Source organism: Bombus pascuorum, chromosome 7 (genome assembly GCF_905332965.1).
Source record: "Bombus pascuorum chromosome 7, iyBomPasc1.1, whole genome shotgun sequence".
NCBI lineage: Eukaryota > Metazoa > Arthropoda > Insecta > Hymenoptera > Apidae > Bombus > Bombus pascuorum.
Window position 1 is genome coordinate 7871167 of NC_083494.1, and position 19374 is coordinate 7890540.

The 19374-nt window shown below is 29.6% G+C and overlaps 3 protein-coding genes and 1 long non-coding RNA gene across 8 annotated transcripts; 3 read left to right on the forward strand and 1 right to left on the reverse strand.

Moving 5' to 3' along the window:
* Window positions 1–725: 725 nt before the first annotated feature.
* Window positions 726–1700, reverse strand: LOC132908544 (uncharacterized). Its single transcript, XR_009658374.1, has 2 exons — window positions 1168–1700; window positions 726–903 (listed from the first exon to the last, which is right to left on the reverse strand). It is a non-coding gene; the product is annotated as an uncharacterized LOC132908544 (long non-coding RNA).
* Window positions 1701–2069: 369 nt separating this feature from the next.
* LOC132908502 (double-stranded RNA-binding protein Staufen homolog 2) lies at window positions 2070–9281 on the forward strand. 3 transcript variants are annotated; one of them, XM_060962536.1, is made up of 10 exons: window positions 2070–2268; window positions 2740–2814; window positions 2973–3181; window positions 3271–3813; window positions 3900–4108; window positions 4183–4518; window positions 4620–5148; window positions 5274–5482; window positions 5589–5769; window positions 6298–9281. In XM_060962536.1, exons 2-10 carry the CDS (start codon window positions 2759–2761, stop codon window positions 6306–6308), a joined length of 2283 nt encoding a protein of 760 aa, XP_060818519.1. In that variant the 5' UTR covers window positions 2070–2268; window positions 2740–2758; the 3' UTR covers window positions 6309–9281. The 3 variants fall into 3 exon arrangements, with proteins under 3 accessions (XP_060818519.1, XP_060818517.1, XP_060818518.1); XM_060962534.1 differs by having other exon boundaries at window positions 5589–9281; XM_060962535.1 differs by lacking the exon at window positions 2740–2814 and having other exon boundaries at window positions 2070–2267; window positions 5589–9281.
* Window positions 9282–9447: 166 nt separating this feature from the next.
* LOC132908538 (cilia- and flagella-associated protein 20) lies at window positions 9448–10917 on the forward strand. Its single transcript, XM_060962605.1, has 2 exons — window positions 9448–10180; window positions 10253–10917. The coding sequence occupies exons 1-2, from the start codon at window positions 9905–9907 to the stop codon at window positions 10556–10558; spliced, it is 582 nt and encodes a 193-aa protein (XP_060818588.1). The 5' UTR covers window positions 9448–9904; the 3' UTR covers window positions 10559–10917.
* A 981-nt stretch (window positions 10918–11898) lies between these two features.
* LOC132908519 (zinc finger protein 62 homolog) lies at window positions 11899–17041 on the forward strand. 3 transcript variants are annotated; one of them, XM_060962577.1, is made up of 6 exons: window positions 11899–12444; window positions 13557–13586; window positions 13707–13790; window positions 13859–14088; window positions 14183–14563; window positions 14637–17041. In XM_060962577.1, exons 1-6 carry the CDS (start codon window positions 12283–12285, stop codon window positions 14980–14982), a joined length of 1233 nt encoding a protein of 410 aa, XP_060818560.1. In that variant the 5' UTR covers window positions 11899–12282; the 3' UTR covers window positions 14983–17041. The 3 variants fall into 3 exon arrangements, with proteins under 3 accessions (XP_060818560.1, XP_060818558.1, XP_060818559.1); XM_060962575.1 differs by having other exon boundaries at window positions 11903–12444; window positions 13557–13790; XM_060962576.1 differs by lacking the exon at window positions 11899–12444 and adding an exon at window positions 12518–12765 and having other exon boundaries at window positions 13557–13790.
* Window positions 17042–19374: the final 2333 nt, after the last annotated feature.

Sequence of the window (19374 nt, forward strand, 5' to 3'; positions counted from 1 at the left end):
GGGCTTATTCTTTGATTTTCTCTGAATGCATTTTGATATAAAGATTATAATTATAGACATGTATATTGCCCTTTTATATTTAAGAAATATTTTTTAAGTAAGATAATCAATCTGAACTTTTTTATAGGGACACTATCTATATTCTGCTCTTTGTAAATTTAGTAGTGAAATTGTATATCAAATAGTATTTATTAATTGAAACCGTTAAATGTTTAATAAATTATTTTATAATAATGGAGCTTAGCTGAGTCTTGAAGACAATGATGCTAGACGCTTATTGGCTCCAAAGAGAAATTAATAAGAAAGTTGAATGAATATAACACAAAGTGCGATTCTATAATGAATTAATAGATGATAAGAAAAACTATGATGGGATAAGTAATACAATTACAAAAATTTGTTATAAAAATTGTAATTTTTTAATGTATTAATGTTTATTTAAGCAAATTAATTGAAGATGGTTATAAAAAATGTCAAAAATGTAGGAAAATACTTTGTACTATTTTGATTAAGATAATGCATCTTATAAGTTTATAAAAAAAGTGTTCATTTGTAATTTTTTTCATGAAAGTGAATTTTATAATTCAAATATGTAAAAATCATTTTAAAAAATGAAAAATTATAAATTTAATACTTTTGCACATTAAAAAAGACTAAATTATATACTTTGAAGGAAAAGACTAGAAAAATATTAGTGTTTACAATTTTTTATGCCCTACAGTCCATTAAATTAAGATGATGATTTTATCAGCAAAATATCTTCAATTTACTTCTAAGTTCAATTCAAATTGTAATTTATTATATCCTTATTATATATGTGTTCTTATTGTCTCCTTCAAAATACATTCAGTTGGTTATCCTTATATCTAATATATTAGTATGTGCGTTATTGTACATATACTACTGTAAATAAGCATATATTAACGGTTACTATCAAAAAACTTATATTGAGATGATTGTTCCATTTTTACGTTTATATTTAAAAAGAGAAATATAGCAAATAAGCTTATAAAAATAAATTAAAAGATAATTAAAACATTTTATATGGTGTGTTATTTTCATCTAATGTTTCAAGTTAATTACGTAAATTATTCATTTACACATAAAATTTACGATCAAGTATTTGAATAATAAAAAGACGATTAGTATACACTGGAATATACATACATATATGAAATATAGGTTATGTTTATCACATTTCGTAATAATATTATTTCAAGTTTGCTTTAAAATTTGTTCTAATATAAATACAGAATATAAATAAAAGTTTTATAATAAAAATAATAGTAGAAAATCTGAAAATTTATGTACGACGACAATACCGATGATATTTATATCAATTCAACGTGTCTTGTACGTAAACAATTACTGGTCAATCATCTATATACACAATCTATATAAACAATCTTATTTTATAAATGGAGACATTACGTAACTTCTTTTAGTATTATTTAAGAATAAAAATTTATTGCGCAGTCATCGGGAGTTTATAGCGGCAGATAAATATACATTCACGTTAAACAACTTCATTTAATAAATAACATATTGATATTGAAATATTGTAACATAAAGTTGTGACAAAAAGTTAATAAACATCTATTGTTGGCTTGATTATATTTATAACAGAAAGTATATATAAAATTGTAATATTAATATTTGTACATCAAACATTTATTTCCCATAAAATTAACTAACATATGAAACTGACTTTATTATCAAACCTTTGGTATTTCTTCTTGAAATTTTAATTAGGTATAAATATATGTACACGTGTTTATCAACAGCATTAATAAAATTTCAATCAATAATAACAAAGTAAATGTCGATTACATCCGTTACTTCAGTTTCAAAATTTGAATTTATAATACAACGTTACACATAATATATTTTATTGATATTAAAGAATATTAGTAACTAAATAATATATTTAAACGAAATACTCAGTTTATAAAATACTCTTGTAAATAATATGGAAAAATTATTGTTAATAACTGATGATTTAAAGAAATGAGAAGTATCGATAAGTATAATCGATATTGGAGACTTTTAAAAAAATCGGCAAGTAGGATGATTGGAAGGGATGAGAGACGGTGACCGAGAGGCTCACATCAAAATGGCCGCATTTTAGTCTACAGACGATTTTTCTTTACTGTTTGCCAATAGCCGCATAAAGGGCCTGGCAGTGTTCCCTTAAGTGGCAGATCTGTTTCGCCGGAAATTTCGCTGTTGAATAATCTGAAAATTTTCGTGAAATAGAATAAACTTTGGTAAGAAAATTCAACCGCATAATTCCGCTGCCAAATAGCCGGGCCAAGCCCATTGTCTATTGACTAGTTCATTAGAACAGAAATTTCTTATTTGCGATTAACGCTGTTACGCCTATCAATTATAAACGAATCTTTCTAAATACAGCTCGTAATATGTGTAATATGATTTATATGTACAGTTACTGTCAAATATCTATTACGTCTAAATTACTCATTGTTTTTAACATCACGATGTCATTTTCATGCAATATATTAGTTTACCTAAAATAACAAAATCAAAAGTATGCTGTTTATGTGTAATACTTACATTGATGAAGTAATACTTATTCTTTACATTAGAATAGTCAATGCAGAAGAAATATCATTACAAATATGTCATCTCAGAATAAAAGATGGTATCACCCTAAACTCTTTTGTTTTAAATGAATTTGGTACAATATTTTTTATTCAATATCTTTATTCATTTTAGGTTTTTTGCATAATTTTTGTACATGATGTTACGTCACCAACATCACACAATGCAAAACCAACTTCGAGATCATAACAGGTTTGTAATATAATATCATGATTACAAAATTCTTTGTAGTTCATACAGCAGTATGATGTATATTTAAATATTTTTATTTCATAATGATAAAATATGAAGTGATCACTAAACACTAAATACTTCAATTTTTATATTTATTTTATTTGATGTTTTATTAGAATGGGTGGTCCGATGCGTCCTATGCAGCAGGCAAATATGGCCCCTTTACATCAGCCTCAGCATCCGTTACCGCATCGGAATCCACATCAACAAATACTGTCCATGCCCCCCCATCAACAACACATTCATCACATGCAACATCCTGGACCACCACATGGAAATCCAAGGCAACCAATGTTGATGGGCATGAATGCACATAATGCGAATGGTACATTGAATAAATTGTAGTGTGTTTTTGTACATTAATAAATTATTTTCAATACTAGAAGGCTAACTAACACGGGTCACTTCTTTTAGGCACCATGGTTAGCGTCAGTCTAAAGGATCAAGCAAATACTGTTTCTGTGACTCTACAAAATCCAAATGTACCACCACCACAGTATCCACCACCGCAAAATAATCAACGAAATCCCCCACCTCCGCAACACATTCAACAACCGCAAAGCATAGAATCAAATAAACCAACTACAAATGAAACAAACAGTGGAGAGTCCAGAGATCAAAGTCCACCTACTCAAAATCACGTTAATGTGACTGATTCAGCTTTGGCAAACATGAAAGAAAAAACACCAATGTGCTTATTGAATGAGTTAGCACGTTTTAATAAAATTCAGCATCAATATAGGTTGACTAATGAACAAGGACCAGCGCACAAAAAACGATTTACGGTAACGCTGAAGTTGGGCGAAGAAGAATATGTTGCTGAAGGTCCTAGCATAAAAAAAGCTCAGCATAGTGCTGCTACTGAAGCATTAACAAAGACGTGGTATCAACGACCTCCGCCAAAACCTACAAAGACTATGAGAGTTGGACACCCGGGGAAATGTTTCGGCGGACCTGGTAAATACTATATATATACTGATTACAAAAAATATATTTAAAAAATGTAAATATTATGAAGTTTTAAATTATTCTCTCCATTATAGGAAATTTACCACCAACTGTTGAATTAAATGCTTTAGCTATGAAAAGAGGAGAAGCCACTGTCTATACTTTTAGACAAGCTCCACCAGCAGGATTACAACAATATGTTACAAACGGTTTAGGACACTTTCCTAGAATATTTAATCCACGTTTTCCTACGTATAATCGTGGTTTCCATGCAGAACCTCAATTATATCTTGTATCTTTGAAGGTAGAAGTGTAATAAACACATCATTACAATTGTATTTCTGGATACAAAATTTTATTCAAAATATTAATTTATAGGTAGGAGAACGTGAATTTATTGGTAGAGGTCTGACAGGTCAAGCAGCACGACACGATGCGGCAAGCAAAGCTTTAGAACAATTGCGTCAATTGCCATTACCAGAAGAAATAGGAAATACTTGTAACAGTGGCGAAAACGGTACATTAGGTGAAGCTAAAGATCCGATTGCAGAATTGAAGAGCCCTGTATCATTAGTTCACGAAAAAGCATTAAAACGTGGCTTACCTGTTAGTTTTGAAGTTGTGTCAGAAATTGGTAAGCCTCATATTCGGACATTCAGGACGAAATGTACTGTTGGAGATAAAGTCACGTTAGGAGAAGGACCTTCAAAGAAAGTAAGTTTTTTTGTATTTAAAACATAACATATTTTATATGGGTTCTTTGTACTAAACTAAAAAGCATGTGATATATAATATATTTGCGATTCAACGTATAGGTATCGAAGAAACACGCAGCGGAGTTCATGTTAGAAGAACTCAATCGCCTACCTCCATTACCTGAAACTATTCAAAATCGTTTAGTACGCGTGAAGCGCAAACCGCCGGCAACAAAGAAGAAGTCGCGAAATCTTATAAAAGTTTATCAAGAACCACGTTCTGACTCTGACTCTGCAGAGGAAGTTAATCCAGTTTCGCGATTGGATCAAATACAACAAGCTAAACGAGAGAAGGAACCTGTCTATAATCTGATTGAAGAAAAGGGTGCTCCGAGGCGAAAAGAATTCGTTATGGAGGTTACTATGGGACAATATTCTGCTCAAGGAATTGGTCCTAATAAAAAGTTAGCTAAGAGAGCTGCGGCTGAAGCTCTTTTAACACAGTTAGGTTACAGTAAGCCCCAACCGCAACCGACGAAGCCATCGATTAAAACAGGAGAAAGTGAAAATGTTGAACAAAAGCCTCGTAAAGTTACTTTCTTAGAAGATGAGCAGATCAATGAAACTCAATCTCATCCACCAGTAGGAGGTAAGATAATTACATATAATAACAATTTTTATAATATCCATTATGTACAAATTATGAATACTAAAAGTTACAAATTACATTATTTAGTATATATAAGTATCCTGAACAATTTTTACATTAATCAGGAACTATTGGACGTCAGTTAGTACCTGGACTTTTATTAGTAGACGGAGGTCAGGAATCTAAATTAGGCAGCGGACCTAGCGTACAAATTGTTGCTGAAGAACTACGAGGACAACAGCAACAGAACCCACCCACTGTTTCTCCCAAAGATCAATTGAAATATCTGTCTCAATTATTTAATTTCAGTGTGGAATTTAATGATTTTCCAAAGGTATATATAGCTATTTTCATCTATAATTTAAAATATATATTAGCGAATAATACATATAGTTGTATATAATATGGAATAACAAATTAATAATTAATTTTATTTTCAGGGCGCAGTAAACAAAGAATATCTGTCACTTGTAACATTAAGTACAGATCCACCACAAGTTTGTCATGGCAATGGGCCAACAAGAACTGCGAGCCGTAATCAAGCAGCATTAAAAGCTCTATGTACTTTAAGCAAGCTGGGTCTTGATAATGCATCCAACTCACAAACAAAAAAAGAAAAAGGTGCGTCTGGGGATGGAATACATATTAGTATTCAAGTTAAAAACAATATAATGGATGGAGCTATTGATAAGTAGTTATATAGTATTTAAGATTTACATATAAGCTTAATTTACATTGCCCTTTTAAGGCATTGCAAAGGAAAATTAATTTAAGGACATTTCAAAAAGTAATTCATGAGAACAATATATATCTGAAAACAAAACTTAAAAGACATGTGATTTCATTGTAGGTTTAGTATTAATAGTAAACATTAATATTAAACCTTAATGTTAAATCTTCTGAAGCACTATGATAAAATTTTTCATAACGATTTGATTGAATTCTTTTTAATTTGTTAAATAGACAAACGTAGGAGTCATTGTTCCCATTATTGTGTGTTTCTAATATTTTTTATTATATATCATGAATTTTTTATTCCTATTAGTATGTATGTTGTTTTTATGTATATATTTTCCTTTAAAAAAATTATTTTTTATATAGTATTAATCATGTGTTCCATTTTTATTAATGTATTTACATATATTACAGTTGTTGAATGAACTAATCGGAGGGAGAATGAGTCTTCTCGATCTATCTCTCTGGGCCTTATTGCACGGTAACTTCGATATTGAATCACCGATGACTCTCGATCTTCATACATAACGCCATTGCTTCTTTAACTTAACGGATCGCGGGTTTTGAAGATCAGTAGCTTTTTATGAAGGATAAATCTTTTGCAGTGCCTTAATCGCATCAAAAAAATTGCTCAAGCACCAATAAATAATACAGTCTTCTTTCTTCTCCTTTTTCTTCTTTTCTTTCACGGCAACTGATCGTTTGCAGCAGCCTTTCATGGATTTCTGCAACGATTATAAATATGGTACGAAGAATTTGTATCTACGATTGCGTAAATGAATATATATAATTTAAATCGTATTTTTTACGCTTAAACATGTAATAACGTCTTGAAGTAAGAGGTGTTATTGGTGCTTGATCAAGATTGTGATCTTAACAGTGATTATTGATTCTATTATATTTATTATAACAATTTCATTGATAGGGTCACAATCAGTAAACATAAACTGTTTAAACATCGTAAATGAAATGGTCATTTTCCAGAGAGTCGTGGTTTATGATCATAAAAGCATTATAGAAACGTTAAGCGAAAAATATTGAAATCTGAGATGAAATGCGGCCATCTCCTAATTTCTTTATTTAATCCTTGGCTTTCTCATTCTCGCGAGTAAAATGTCTTTTATGTCTTATTACCTATTATGAACGCGTACAAATCAGTGAAACAATTTCATGATCTTCATTTAGATTCATTTATATAGATATAAAGCAACTTTAATAGACTAGTCTTATTTCGTATAAAGAATTTTCGTTGTTTTGTTGAACAAAGCGAAATTCTTAATAATGATTAATTTTGAAATTATATAACAATCAATACAAAAGAAGCGCATTTTCCAAAATGAGATTCGGCAAGAAATTGAAAAGAATTATGTGTATTAAGTGTCTCCAACTGAGAAAACAGTTTTTTATGATCGTAATATTCACTAAATGCTTAAGGATGCTTTATTAAATCAATTTAACTATACTGATTTACAAGATTGCACACAGGTAAATAATACAAAGATGATACAGGTTTGACAATTGGTTGGGGACTCTTTAAACGTACTCGATTGTTCTCCGAGTTTCTGTTTTCGAATTTGTAAAATTGAAGAAAGGTAATGTGATATATTCATATTATTGCCCCAATTTGCTTTTCTATGGGGCCTAGAAGCACTCTGGGGTTATATTCATGTTTTACAAGATATTGAGAAGTAAAGGACATTCAAATTTTCATACATCCGTTATCTAAAACGAAAATAGAAGATAATCTGGATGTATTGGAAATTATAGATAAGATGGTAATAATTCAAAATTTGTCTTGTTGAGTCATGGTTATTAATAAAATATGTTTGATTTAATTGTATTAAATATTCCGAAGACTATGCTAAACGAACAATGTCGTCGAATTTTGTCTTATTGCCAGAAGTTTATAACGATACTAAATTGGTCATGATATAAAGAATATCCAATAATGAATGAAGATAATGTCAAGAAATAGAGTTTGTTCTATCTATATAAGAACAAAAGAAAATAATACTATTATATGATTCTCTTGTGAAGACTTATCTTATATTCATTATTCTCACCCCACCATTTTACAGATTTCTTAAATATTAATGAACCCTTAAACAAAAAAGAAGGAAAAAGAACATAAATAAATAAACGTAAAATTTCAGTAAAGCAACTGATTACTTTTCCACCATATGTAATACGCTCTGTATCATGGAGATGAGAGGAAAGAAGGATTACTTATATCATTTATAATACTTTATTCTTTCAGATAACCATTCATAACGCGAAACCTTCCGAATAATTTATAGCTCACTCGAGGACGAGTTAATGAATGTTCCTTTTTCTGAGATATCGCTTCATAGGTGAGCCTTCCTTCTTCACGTGGGATTCAGTGTTCCAAATAAAAGAAACAATGAAAAAGAGTCGTGGTGAACCTCTTTCGCATAGTTTTTTCAGTAAAAAAAGTAAGAAAATGAAAGAAAAAGAGAAACATGAATCCTACGAAAATGTACCCCTGTTGCAGGACCTATTTTATCCGCGTAAACTGTAATACAATAGTTAGTCGTAATAATAAGTGAATAAAGTATTAATTACTAAGATGTATGAAATGGAAGTATCTCGATGGAACACAACGATTAATGTGATTCCGAGAAAACGTGGATGCATTAGAATAAAAGGTGACGATCAATAGTCTGCTCAACGAGACAAGAGAATAAACATAAACGTGGTGATTCCAGTCACAGCAATCACATTTTATTCGTGTCTACTCTCTCATCTCGTTGGGCAGACCATAAATACTTATTTTACAAGTAACTCTTTCCTTTTAAATCTGTAACTATCGGACAGTTGTACTATTGGCACGGAAATTTATATACCTGACTATTATTAAACTGTAAATTATTATGTCGTAAAAACATACGTACTTCGTTTTGTGTTTCAACTTATTGATAAATAAATGCACAAAAATTTCAATTTAGTATTTTCAACAATTAAAGCGATTTTATGTTCGTATAATTAAAACATTAAGTTTATGTGAATTGTGTACCGATAGTTAAAGAAATAATTTCAATGAAAGTAGTTCAAAATGCGAGTGAATTATCCAAAAATTTCTATTAAAAAAATGTTTAAACGACTCGTTAATTTAATCTGATAATGCTGTATAGTTTATGTTAAAAGAATGCTTTCCTAATGATGGAAAAAAAAGATCATACTATGCGATTTATTGTTTTTAATGTTGTGGTATAGAAAATGAAAGTTGCGCTTAAAATAAATCAGTTACTTTGTTTTTTCTTATTTATTCCTTAAGAGAATGCAGTTATAAAATGTAATTTTCAGTAATATCGAGCAAAGAAAAAGCATGATCGAACGGGAAAAAGACTAAGAAATAAATAATGGCAGTAAAGATTTTACACTGATAAAGTTTTTTATGGCGAAAAATCGTTCTCTCTTTTAAAGAATGGTCATCTAATACGTAGATATCTATTGCTTATTTAAACTTTATCGGTTTGTATTTGACATCAATAAACGACTGTGAAAACTTTGAAATGCATTATATTTTTGTTTTATACATCTGAAATTTAATTCTAAAAAATACAATCGCAAATCGTCTATATTTTAAATTTAAATTGCCAATATCGAACAACTGAAATCGATAAATTCGAGATAATCGATCGATTTTCGATGTAGCTGTAAATTTAACGGCAACATTGATCAAACACAAACGATATAGGTTATGTTTATCGCTAAAGTTATTTAGCAAATCAAATTTCTCAAAGAAGATGTCGATTTAAACTAGAAATGCTTTTGTTGATTGAATAATGTTAAGTGTTATGTGGAAATCACCTTTCAACAATAAATCTATTAAAAACATGTAACTTTTTAGTGAACCTCAAGTCATAAAATGAAAGGTTAAGTTACAGATAAAAACGAAAGCATAAAATTCTTTGAGATCTCTGGACGCATTCTGTAAACAAGAAACACGACAGAAAGAACTATTTCTTAAATTAACAAAGACAAATATAAGCAAGTGAATATGTTTAAAAATACATTTCAAAGTGGATTTTTATCAATATTGTATAGTATTGGTAGCAAACCATTACAAATTTGGGATAAAAAAGTAAGAAACGGACATATAAAACGAATTACAGATAATGATATACAAAGTTTAGTATTGGAAATATTGGGCAGCAATGTTAGTACTACATATATAACTTGTCCAGCAGATCCCAGAAAAACTTTAGGTATAAAATTACCATTTCTAGTGATGATAATTAAGAATCTAAAGAAATATTTCACTTTTGAAGTCCAGGTAAGAAAATATTTAACTAATTGTGTGTAACAGAATACAATATACAAAATGATCATAAATATTTGACTTTAGGTTATTGATGACAAGAATGTACGCCGTAGATTTCGTGCTAGTAATTATCAATCTACAACTAGAGTAAAACCATTTATTTGTACAATGCCAATGAGACTGGATGATGGATGGAATCAGATTCAGTTTAATTTAGCTGATTTTACTAGACGTGCATATGGAACAAATTATGTGGAAACATTAAGAGTTCAAATCCATGCAAACTGTAGAATACGAAGGGTATACTTTTCTGATAGATTATATTCTGAAGATGAATTACCAGCAGAATTTAAATTATTTTTGCCAATTCAAAATAAGGCAAAATGTTAAGTTAGTACTAATTTCCTAACACTTTACAAAAATGTTTAAGAAAAAATAAGAATAAACAACAAATATTTATAAATTAACCAATTTCGTAATTTTTATTAATAGTTCATATTTATTTAATAAATATATGTTTAATACATTAACAAATTACTATGTTACAACAACAATAATATGTTTCATTAAATATATTTCATTTTTGATGTATGTATATTTCTGTTAAACATTACAACACAAATTATATTAAAAGATATGTTTATTAAGCAATGATGGCATAATGCGTGCATAAGGTAATTCCGTTTATATTTAATTAATGCCCTTAATTGTATTTTTTATTCAATAAAAGTTATAAGTTAATTGGTTAATTACTTGTATTTTTTGTATGAAGCAAAATTTAATTTTTGTTACTGAGACAAATGATATAAATTCATAAAAATAACTTATGTTCGAAACATTCGTTTATCTATTAACCTAAAGAGCATAATTTTCCTAAAATTAAGGGATCACACTTTGCTATGTTAATCAAAAATAATGTTTTCTTTATGTATAGTGAAACATAGTAAAAAAATATATAATCTTTTGCAGAAATTTCGTATAAAGCTATATAATTTAAATGTTAATGATATAAATAAGAAGAAAACACATACGCATTAAAAAAGGAGAAAGCACATACGTACATTAAAAACTGCGGAAAACAAGATAGCAGTCGTATATACTTGGAAAGTGTATTAATTGCTAATTATTAAGTATTGATTTTTTTAAATGGGGACGTAGCATATCAAGGGGGAGGCTGTTCGTTCGCAAGTACCTGGAACTATTTTTCACTGCGACAAAAACATCTACATTCATCCCTTCTACCATGAGGCGTAGTAATACATGCTCAGAAAAATGGCGGGAAAGTTTGGAAAAATAGTCATTAAATTTGTCGATGTGGCGCAACTTCTAAGAAATATATCGATCGAGATCTATTTCTAGTGAGATAAATTCACGATTCTATAAAGGCGGAGAGTATAAAACAACTCCAATGAATCATTGACGAAGAAAATAAAAAATACGAACGAATGAGTCAAAGAAGATGGCGGACCAATTAAGAGTACCGCGTTGATACATTTTATTCTTTATTTCTAGCAAAGGGTAGTATTTTAGAAATACGAATTCATGGATCCACGTGAAATCTTTAATTCCTGCTTAAATAACTATCCAATGATAATAAAATACATTATAATATCATAATAGCAAATATCGTTTAATACGACCGGAATCCATAAATAAAACAATTGGTTATATACATATGTTTTTCAAATCGACGAATGCTATTATATATTTTGTATTGAGCACTCGTTTCGGGAGAGACGCCGACGCCCGGCGCCGACGTCGTTTTTAAAGCGTCAACGTTGTGCTGGAGTAATCTCACCCAATCCGGGAGACTCATAAGTAAAAAAAATCGTTAGAATAATCAACCCTCTCAGACACGCTGGCACGTCGTAAAGATGCATTGCTGAAAGTTTTATATCGGACGTTTCCGACGTTTTTTCATCACGGTGCTAAGATAACGAAAGGGAGGGAAAATAAGCAATAAGCAATGAATTTAACATTGTGAAACGGGGCCGCGTGAATCATTTAACATAAATCATTTTTAAATCGTGCTTGTACATATAAATTAGTGAGAAAAAAAAATATTTCTTTAGCGTGGTGATATCTTGTCATATTTTTTTTTCTTTCTTTTTGAAATGGGTACGGCGAGTCGCGATTTCGAGCGCGATCGGGAGGACGAGATCCACTGCCGAATTTGTGCTAGTGACATACCAAGAAACGACGGGGTCCACATTTTCGCTGAGGATGGTAGACGGCACTACCTGCAGACCAAAATACGAAAATATCTCTACATCTTGGTAAGTCTTCCTCCGCTCTGCGTAAATCAGCGCGATCGCCGCTGTATGCGCGCCTACATGTATATACATACAGTTTCGTGTGTAGGCCTAACATGTGTGCGGATTTTTTTTCGAAAACTCCACTTGGTACCCCGTTGCCGGATGTTTCGCGCTCAATCCTGCCTATATCCTGTTTTCTGTACATGTCAAGAGATACATGTATATTTATCTCGAAAAATTTGAGAACTGTTACAGAACTTCGAAATTTTGTAAAATGCCACAGCATCGATGCAAATTCGAAATACATCTTTTTGGGCAAACAAGACATTAAAAATAATGCATGTAAACTAATTAACTCACGTAGAAATTATTATTTCATTATTGTTTACAATTTAATTCGATTGATTAATGAAAAATCGTATTGTAAAGTCATCTGTATTAAAAAATTAATTTTAAACAAAACGATATATTTTATGTATTTATGTAAATTAATGTGAAAATTAACGTAATTATAATTCTGATGTGTATACATTGCATTCGGAATAATCGAATATCCATAATTAGGAAAATGGAAGAATCCATTTTGATGGGAATACAGAAGTGTTAAAAATTAGCATTTTATTGATTACGATAAGTATGCTATATGCACTATATAACTAGCGCATCTATAAATATAATTCTATCCATATAATAATTCATAAATAATGCGTAATTTTCCGATAAAGAAAAATTGTAAATGAAATATTTAATAAGATTTGAATATTAAAAAACATTTTTACGATTAAAATAAACAAAATTAATTATTAAGATAAAATTCAGGTTATTTTTCATATAAAAAAAAAAACTGGCAGAAAACACACACATCATTTGTTTTATAATAAAGTAAATAAAATTTATTAATTTTACAAATAATTTAGAATCTATTTTTTATTAAAAATTTTCTTGCATTTTCAATGTTTAAAAAAATTTTTTCAATAAATAATGAAATATTAAAACTGTTGATTTTTCTTATCATTTCAATAATTTCTAATACTTTCATTAATTTCTAATCACTATTTTTCTATATCATATTTTTTGTACATTTTATTCTTATATCAGTTTATTATCAATACTGTAATTTTGTTGTGTTGTAGGTGTCCTCTGAAGATAAATTATCAAAAATGGTATGTGTTACGTGCATTAAAAGATTAGAAAGTATTCATCGCTTTGCTATGATGGCATATAGAACGCAGGAGAAGTTAAAATCTCAGTTATATAGTAATAGTGATGATACAAATATACAGGATGTAGAAAGAGAAAGTGTTAAAGATGTGCAAAACACAAGGAGGATAGAAGACCGGGGATTATTACATACAATATTAACAAAAGTATATTACAACCATTATATGTTTTAATTTATTTTGTAGATATTTATTTAACATTCATCATCTTCTAGGGGGCAATAGAAATTTTGGCTGAAGGCGAACCACTGGGACCATCAGAATTAATGTCACAAGAACATAAATGTCATACTCCAAGTATGGAAGAAATGGAAGTCAAGGTAGACCCAATGTTATTTTTACAGTATGGTATGGAGAATTCAGCATCAGAAACTTCAGAAGCATCTGATACAGAAGAAATAATAACAAAAACAAACTCCCCAGAACCATTACCATTAACAAATAAGTAAGAATATTTATATTACCATAACAAAGCATGGTATAGTATCTTCTTAATATGTATGATTATATATTTACTCAATTGCATTTATCTCCTACAGAGTTGATGAAATAAAAAAGGAAACAAAAGAAGAGAGCAATGATAAATTACAAGAAGATACTGAAGAACTTATTTCTAATGTATCAACTAAACCTCATGAATGTACAATATGTGCTCGATCCTTTATATCTCAAATTGGTTTACAAAATCATTTATGGTCTCATTTGCCTAAAGATAAACGACTTGATGGGAAGCCTATTTTAAGATCCCAACAAGTTTATTCTACTAATGGTGTACTTCATATGAATACCGATAATAATTCATCAAGCAATTTTATCTGTCCAATTTGTAGTAAAAAGATCTCTACTAAAGGAAATCTAAAAGTACATTTGGAAACTCATCGGCCTAAAGGAAAATATGGTTGTGACATATGTGGTAGAATGTGAGTACCTCAGTTAAATTTGATTGAGTATCCAATAAAGTGACTATTAATAAAAGTGCTCATCACATTACAGCTTTAAAACACAGTCAAATTTATTCAGACACAAGGAGTACCATGGTGGAATACAATTTCCATGCAATGTATGTGGGAGAGTTTATCCAACAAATTCTACATTACGAGCTCATAGTATAACGCACTCGGATTTGAGGCCGCACGCGTGCCCTCTTTGTGATAAAACTTTTAAAAGAAATCAAGATTTAAAGTTTCACATAAATCAACATACAGGTGCAAGGCCTTATCAATGTCCATATTGTCCGAAAGCTTTCGCGAGTTCTGGAAATTGTTTCTCACATCGTAAAAGAATGCATCCTCGAGAAGTACATCGAGATAGACAAAGAGCAGCAGATTTAATGAGATGAACCATGGGTAGCCAATACGAAGAATGGTTTTAGAAAAATAAAATACTTTACGATATTATCGTATCCATGTGTATTAGCTATTGTAATGAGAAACATGAGCTTTAATTTTGAATATTAATGGTGCTAAAACGCAAGGAGCAACGGAACTTTTGTATACTTTAATTGAGTCGTTTGAACATAGTATTAGATACTTATTGTTATTGACAAGCACTTAGTTGTTTGTTCTTATGGCGTAACTAGGTCTTCTTTACATATTATAAAATAGAAACAAATATATATTTTTCTTAATTTTTTAACTTATTGATGTTATCAAACTTGATATACTTCCATTGTTGTTGATGAATTTAGTGATTATTATTTATTGACTCATATATAGTACAAGTGATAATAACGATAGGTTTTAAACTTTCTAGTTAAAATAAGAAATTCGTATTTTTTACCGTTTATCAATATTTAACTTGTATACATTTTCTTCTGCATATTTAAGGGTAGAAGTTATAGACCACCCTTGCTACCATTTCTTAAAAACGATTTTATGACAATGCGATCATTAAAAAATTATACGTAAAGTAAAATTTTATTTTACATGCCCATCGTTAACGACGTAATATCGAACATTATTCAGTCGAAGAGCAGTATTATTCAAATAATTTTCAATATAATACAAATTAACCCATCGGTAATGAGCACAATGAAATATTAAACTTTAAAATTAAGATTAAAGTGTATCTCTCATAATTTTGCGTAAAAAATTAACTAGTAAAGAAAATTTAGTAAATGTAAGATAACTGTGATTTTTTATAAATCGGTGGTATATTAGAAAATTCAGTCATATTCGATGGGTTTAAGTACATATGTATTGGATATTGTAGATATAAAACAAAATAATAATAGTAACGTGACTACTTATTTCCGTACGCTCAAAATTTGGTCTAAATTTGACGAAATATAATTTTTTTTTAATATTTAAATACGAATAAGGAATTTACAATATTTTTTGAAACCTTGAACGGGTACTCTGTATATTGTATGTGATATTTTTAAGCAACATGTACTTAGTATATTTTCAAGAGACAAAAGGTACAAAGGGTTGGGCGTTGAAATTATTTGATATTTATTTCATGATTGTTGTGTCACCGAAGGAACGATTTTATTTTATTCTTACGAATAATGTAAATGGATTTGAATGATGATGAACGTGTTATTTTGTTCATATAAAAGGAGCTGTTTAACGATATTTGATAAAGTATTTATATCTACGAAATGATTAAAAAATGACCAAAGGCGAAAAAAAGAAAAGAACCGGAAAAGGAAGCATTTCTTTAGGGAATAAAAGTAGAAAATTTTGTAGTTCGAGGCATATTTTTAGCACAATACATGAACATCATCATTAAGTAACGTTAAGACTGTATACGAAATTCTGTGTCAAATTAGAGTAACTGCGTAAATGTAAGAGATTAGTATACAATATCAATGGCTGTATGTGACGAAAGATGATGAGTCTAGTTTATTCAAGATACAGTATTAAGTATAATGAATAATGTAGAGGCTGTAGCTACCGTTACAAACGATCATAATGTTATTCTTTTAAACAGATATACGATTAAAGAAAAGTAAATGTTAACTAAAGTCTGAGTAGCTTTTAGGAAACTTTAGATAAGAGTTTTTAGAGAAGAAGTCATGTAAATGTAGAGGATTATAGCCTCTGCTTCCATATGTATCGTATACATCGCACACGTGCTAGATATTCCAAAAAAAAGCGGATGTCTGATAATGGACACAGTCACAGAAAAATGTACGACGATCACGTAACTAAGAAGAGTAGTACTTACAGGCGGAAAACCGTGTGTAACTGCGTGCTACCATTGCTAAATTAGTGTAGTAGGGTGGCCAAGCTTTCGCCATAATGAAAATGAAATGGACCAAGAAAGAATGGAATAATATTGTAATTAACACATCGAATTCAATTTAAAACAAATTTCAATGGTCTTTTTCATCGTGTATTTAGCTTCGGTTCTAAGATCATTTCTTAAATCAGATGATATTTAAAAGTATCTAATCTAAAAATAAATGTTTCGATAAAATATTTTCTCACGTTTTATACATAAAGAATATTTGATAACGCGGAAGCTTTGACAAACAGCCACCCTAGCTTCTTTAGAGATACAATCGTATATTTTGCAATTACCTTTTTGCAGACGCTTGCCAGTTACGTAGTTAAGTAGACGAAGATTATTGGATAATTATATATCCGCGAAAATAATCAATCTTTGATAGAAAGAAAATGAAGAGATGATCTCGTTCTCACGGCTCAATTTTTACATCTAGTTTTTGAAGCAGGGATGAGCAAATTATCTTTCTCCCTTCTGAATTTCGTTTTAATCCTAATACTGCCAAATACATTGCTTCCGGATTATGTTATAGTTGTTGACGATGTTAAATAGTGTATTCTTATGTATTACGTTAATTAATTATAAAAACATCTTATTATAAAATTTAATTATATTATTTATAAAAATTAATATAATTTATAATACAGATTAATATAATATAATTATTATAATTTAATTGTTTTATTTATAAAACAATAATTATAAAAATCTTGTCTTAATTATTAGCGCTATATTTTTAAATAGATTTGCTCAACTCTTGCTATAAGGAGTCAAAAATTGAGTATTTTTTTAAAGTTCACGTAACACAGAGGCGATTAGCGTTTAAATTAGCAATTAAAACAATATCTCAGAAGTGCCAGTAAAGCAGTGAACTAATGTAGTGTATTCCGGCAGACAAATATTGGATAATTATATGTAGATTCGAGATATGAGTTGTCGATAATATCAATTGTGACACTTAATAAAATGATTGTATAAAAGGTCAGCAGTAAAAGTTTACACTTTCATTCCATTATGTTCTATCCTTTGTTTAATTATCATTTTCATTTCATATAATCATCAAATAATCATCCAGCAGGACGAACGCGAACTCGAATATATTATACGCGTTCTTTATCATTAATTTTTCGCGATTCAGTAAAATTACTCGAAATTTTACAGTTCTACTCGGTAAAACAAAAACTTGATAAGAAATTAATCATTCTTTGTCATAGATTTTATCTCAACATCTTATCTTATGTCTCATATAACTACATAAAATTTCCTTATCCTTTTTCCATATTTATCCGTATTTCATATTTACCATATTACATGTAACAGGAGGAAACTCGCTTCCTTTATCTATATATTAAATGGTATCTAGACGCGATATCTATGTATCTTGTACTTTACATTGCAGTGAAAAATTATGATAATTGTACGTGAATAATCAGCCGCGTCGGAAAATGCCGGTTATTTCAGAGAAGCTAGTAGAAAATATTCAAAAATTTATTGCATTTCACACGCTCAATGAAATGGAACTTAATAGAAACGCGATAGAATTCTTACATAATCGTGGCAAATGTACAGAAATGGTAAAATTCATTCTCCTTTTTCTAGTCAGATTCGTGTAAGAACCAGTGCATACTCGCCGCGTAATCACTTTCATTCGTAGTCTGACCTTTTCGCCTTTGTACTGCATACATACATATGTGTATATATATATATATATATATATATAATATGAGATCATAAGAAGACGTGAGTCAGCGTTCAAATTAAATCGTCGTTAATCACTATTCTTTCTATTGCGTATTAATTAGGTAAAAACTAAAAAATCGACGAGAATCCATTTTCAATTATAAAATGCACTAATCTGTAAGAATAACGAACGAATAAGATTCTTTTTGATCAATGATTGTCGAGCATCGAAGAAAAACTCATTTCACTGATTATCAAGATTAATAGATTAACAAAGAAAAATTCATGCGAAATATAAACGCTGATAAGGAGAAATTAATAATTAAAGTCAATAAACTGAAACATTTACACTGATAAGATGAAACTGAAGTAACGATCATATGACGTATGCAAACTATGTTAACTCAGTTTAATTAACCGAGTTAAACAAGTCAAACACTTCAAATATATCTATTTTGGTTTCAATCCAAAGCCGGAATAAATACGCAAAAGTCAAACAGTTCGATAACTTTATAAGCTTTATAAGTCAGTCGTTATCAAGCACAGATGCAAGTCATGCTACTGTTAAGATTTCCTGCTTATTCGAGTCAGCATGAAAGCTGGTGCATAATAAAAAATTAATGTTATAAAAGTATATTTAATATACAGTCGAGACAGACGAAAAATGTTACAAGCCAGTATACTTCTTCCCGTGATCGTGCCACTGGATGCATGTTTTTAGATCTTTTTACGTAATTACTCAATTCAGTAGAGAACGTATACTTTTGATTAATTTATCAGAAACTTACGTCAATCTTCTTGATCATCTTACGAAAATGTA

Bases quoted from the DNA above. Each gene is read 5' to 3' on its own strand.
- LOC132908538 (XM_060962605.1), top strand. From the start codon at position 9,905: ATGTTTAAAAATACATTTCAAAGTGGATTTTTATCAATATTGTATAGT. The intron at 10,181-10,252 runs GTAAGAAAATAT...ATTTGACTTTAG, and splicing joins ATTTCACTTTTGAAGTCCAG to GTTATTGATGACAAGAATGT.
- LOC132908519 (XM_060962575.1), top strand. From the start codon at position 12,283: ATGGGTACGGCGAGTCGCGATTTCGAGCGCGATCGGGAGGACGAGATC. The intron at 14,089-14,182 runs GTAAGAATATTT...TATCTCCTACAG, and splicing joins CCATTACCATTAACAAATAA to AGTTGATGAAATAAAAAAGG. The intron at 14,564-14,636 runs GTGAGTACCTCA...ATCACATTACAG, and splicing joins TGTGACATATGTGGTAGAAT to CTTTAAAACACAGTCAAATT.
- LOC132908502 (XM_060962534.1), top strand. From the start codon at position 2,759: ATGATGTTACGTCACCAACATCACACAATGCAAAACCAACTTCGAGAT. The intron at 3,814-3,899 runs GTAAATACTATA...TCTCCATTATAG, and splicing joins GAAATGTTTCGGCGGACCTG to GAAATTTACCACCAACTGTT. The intron at 5,149-5,273 runs GTAAGATAATTA...TACATTAATCAG, and splicing joins ATCTCATCCACCAGTAGGAG to GAACTATTGGACGTCAGTTA.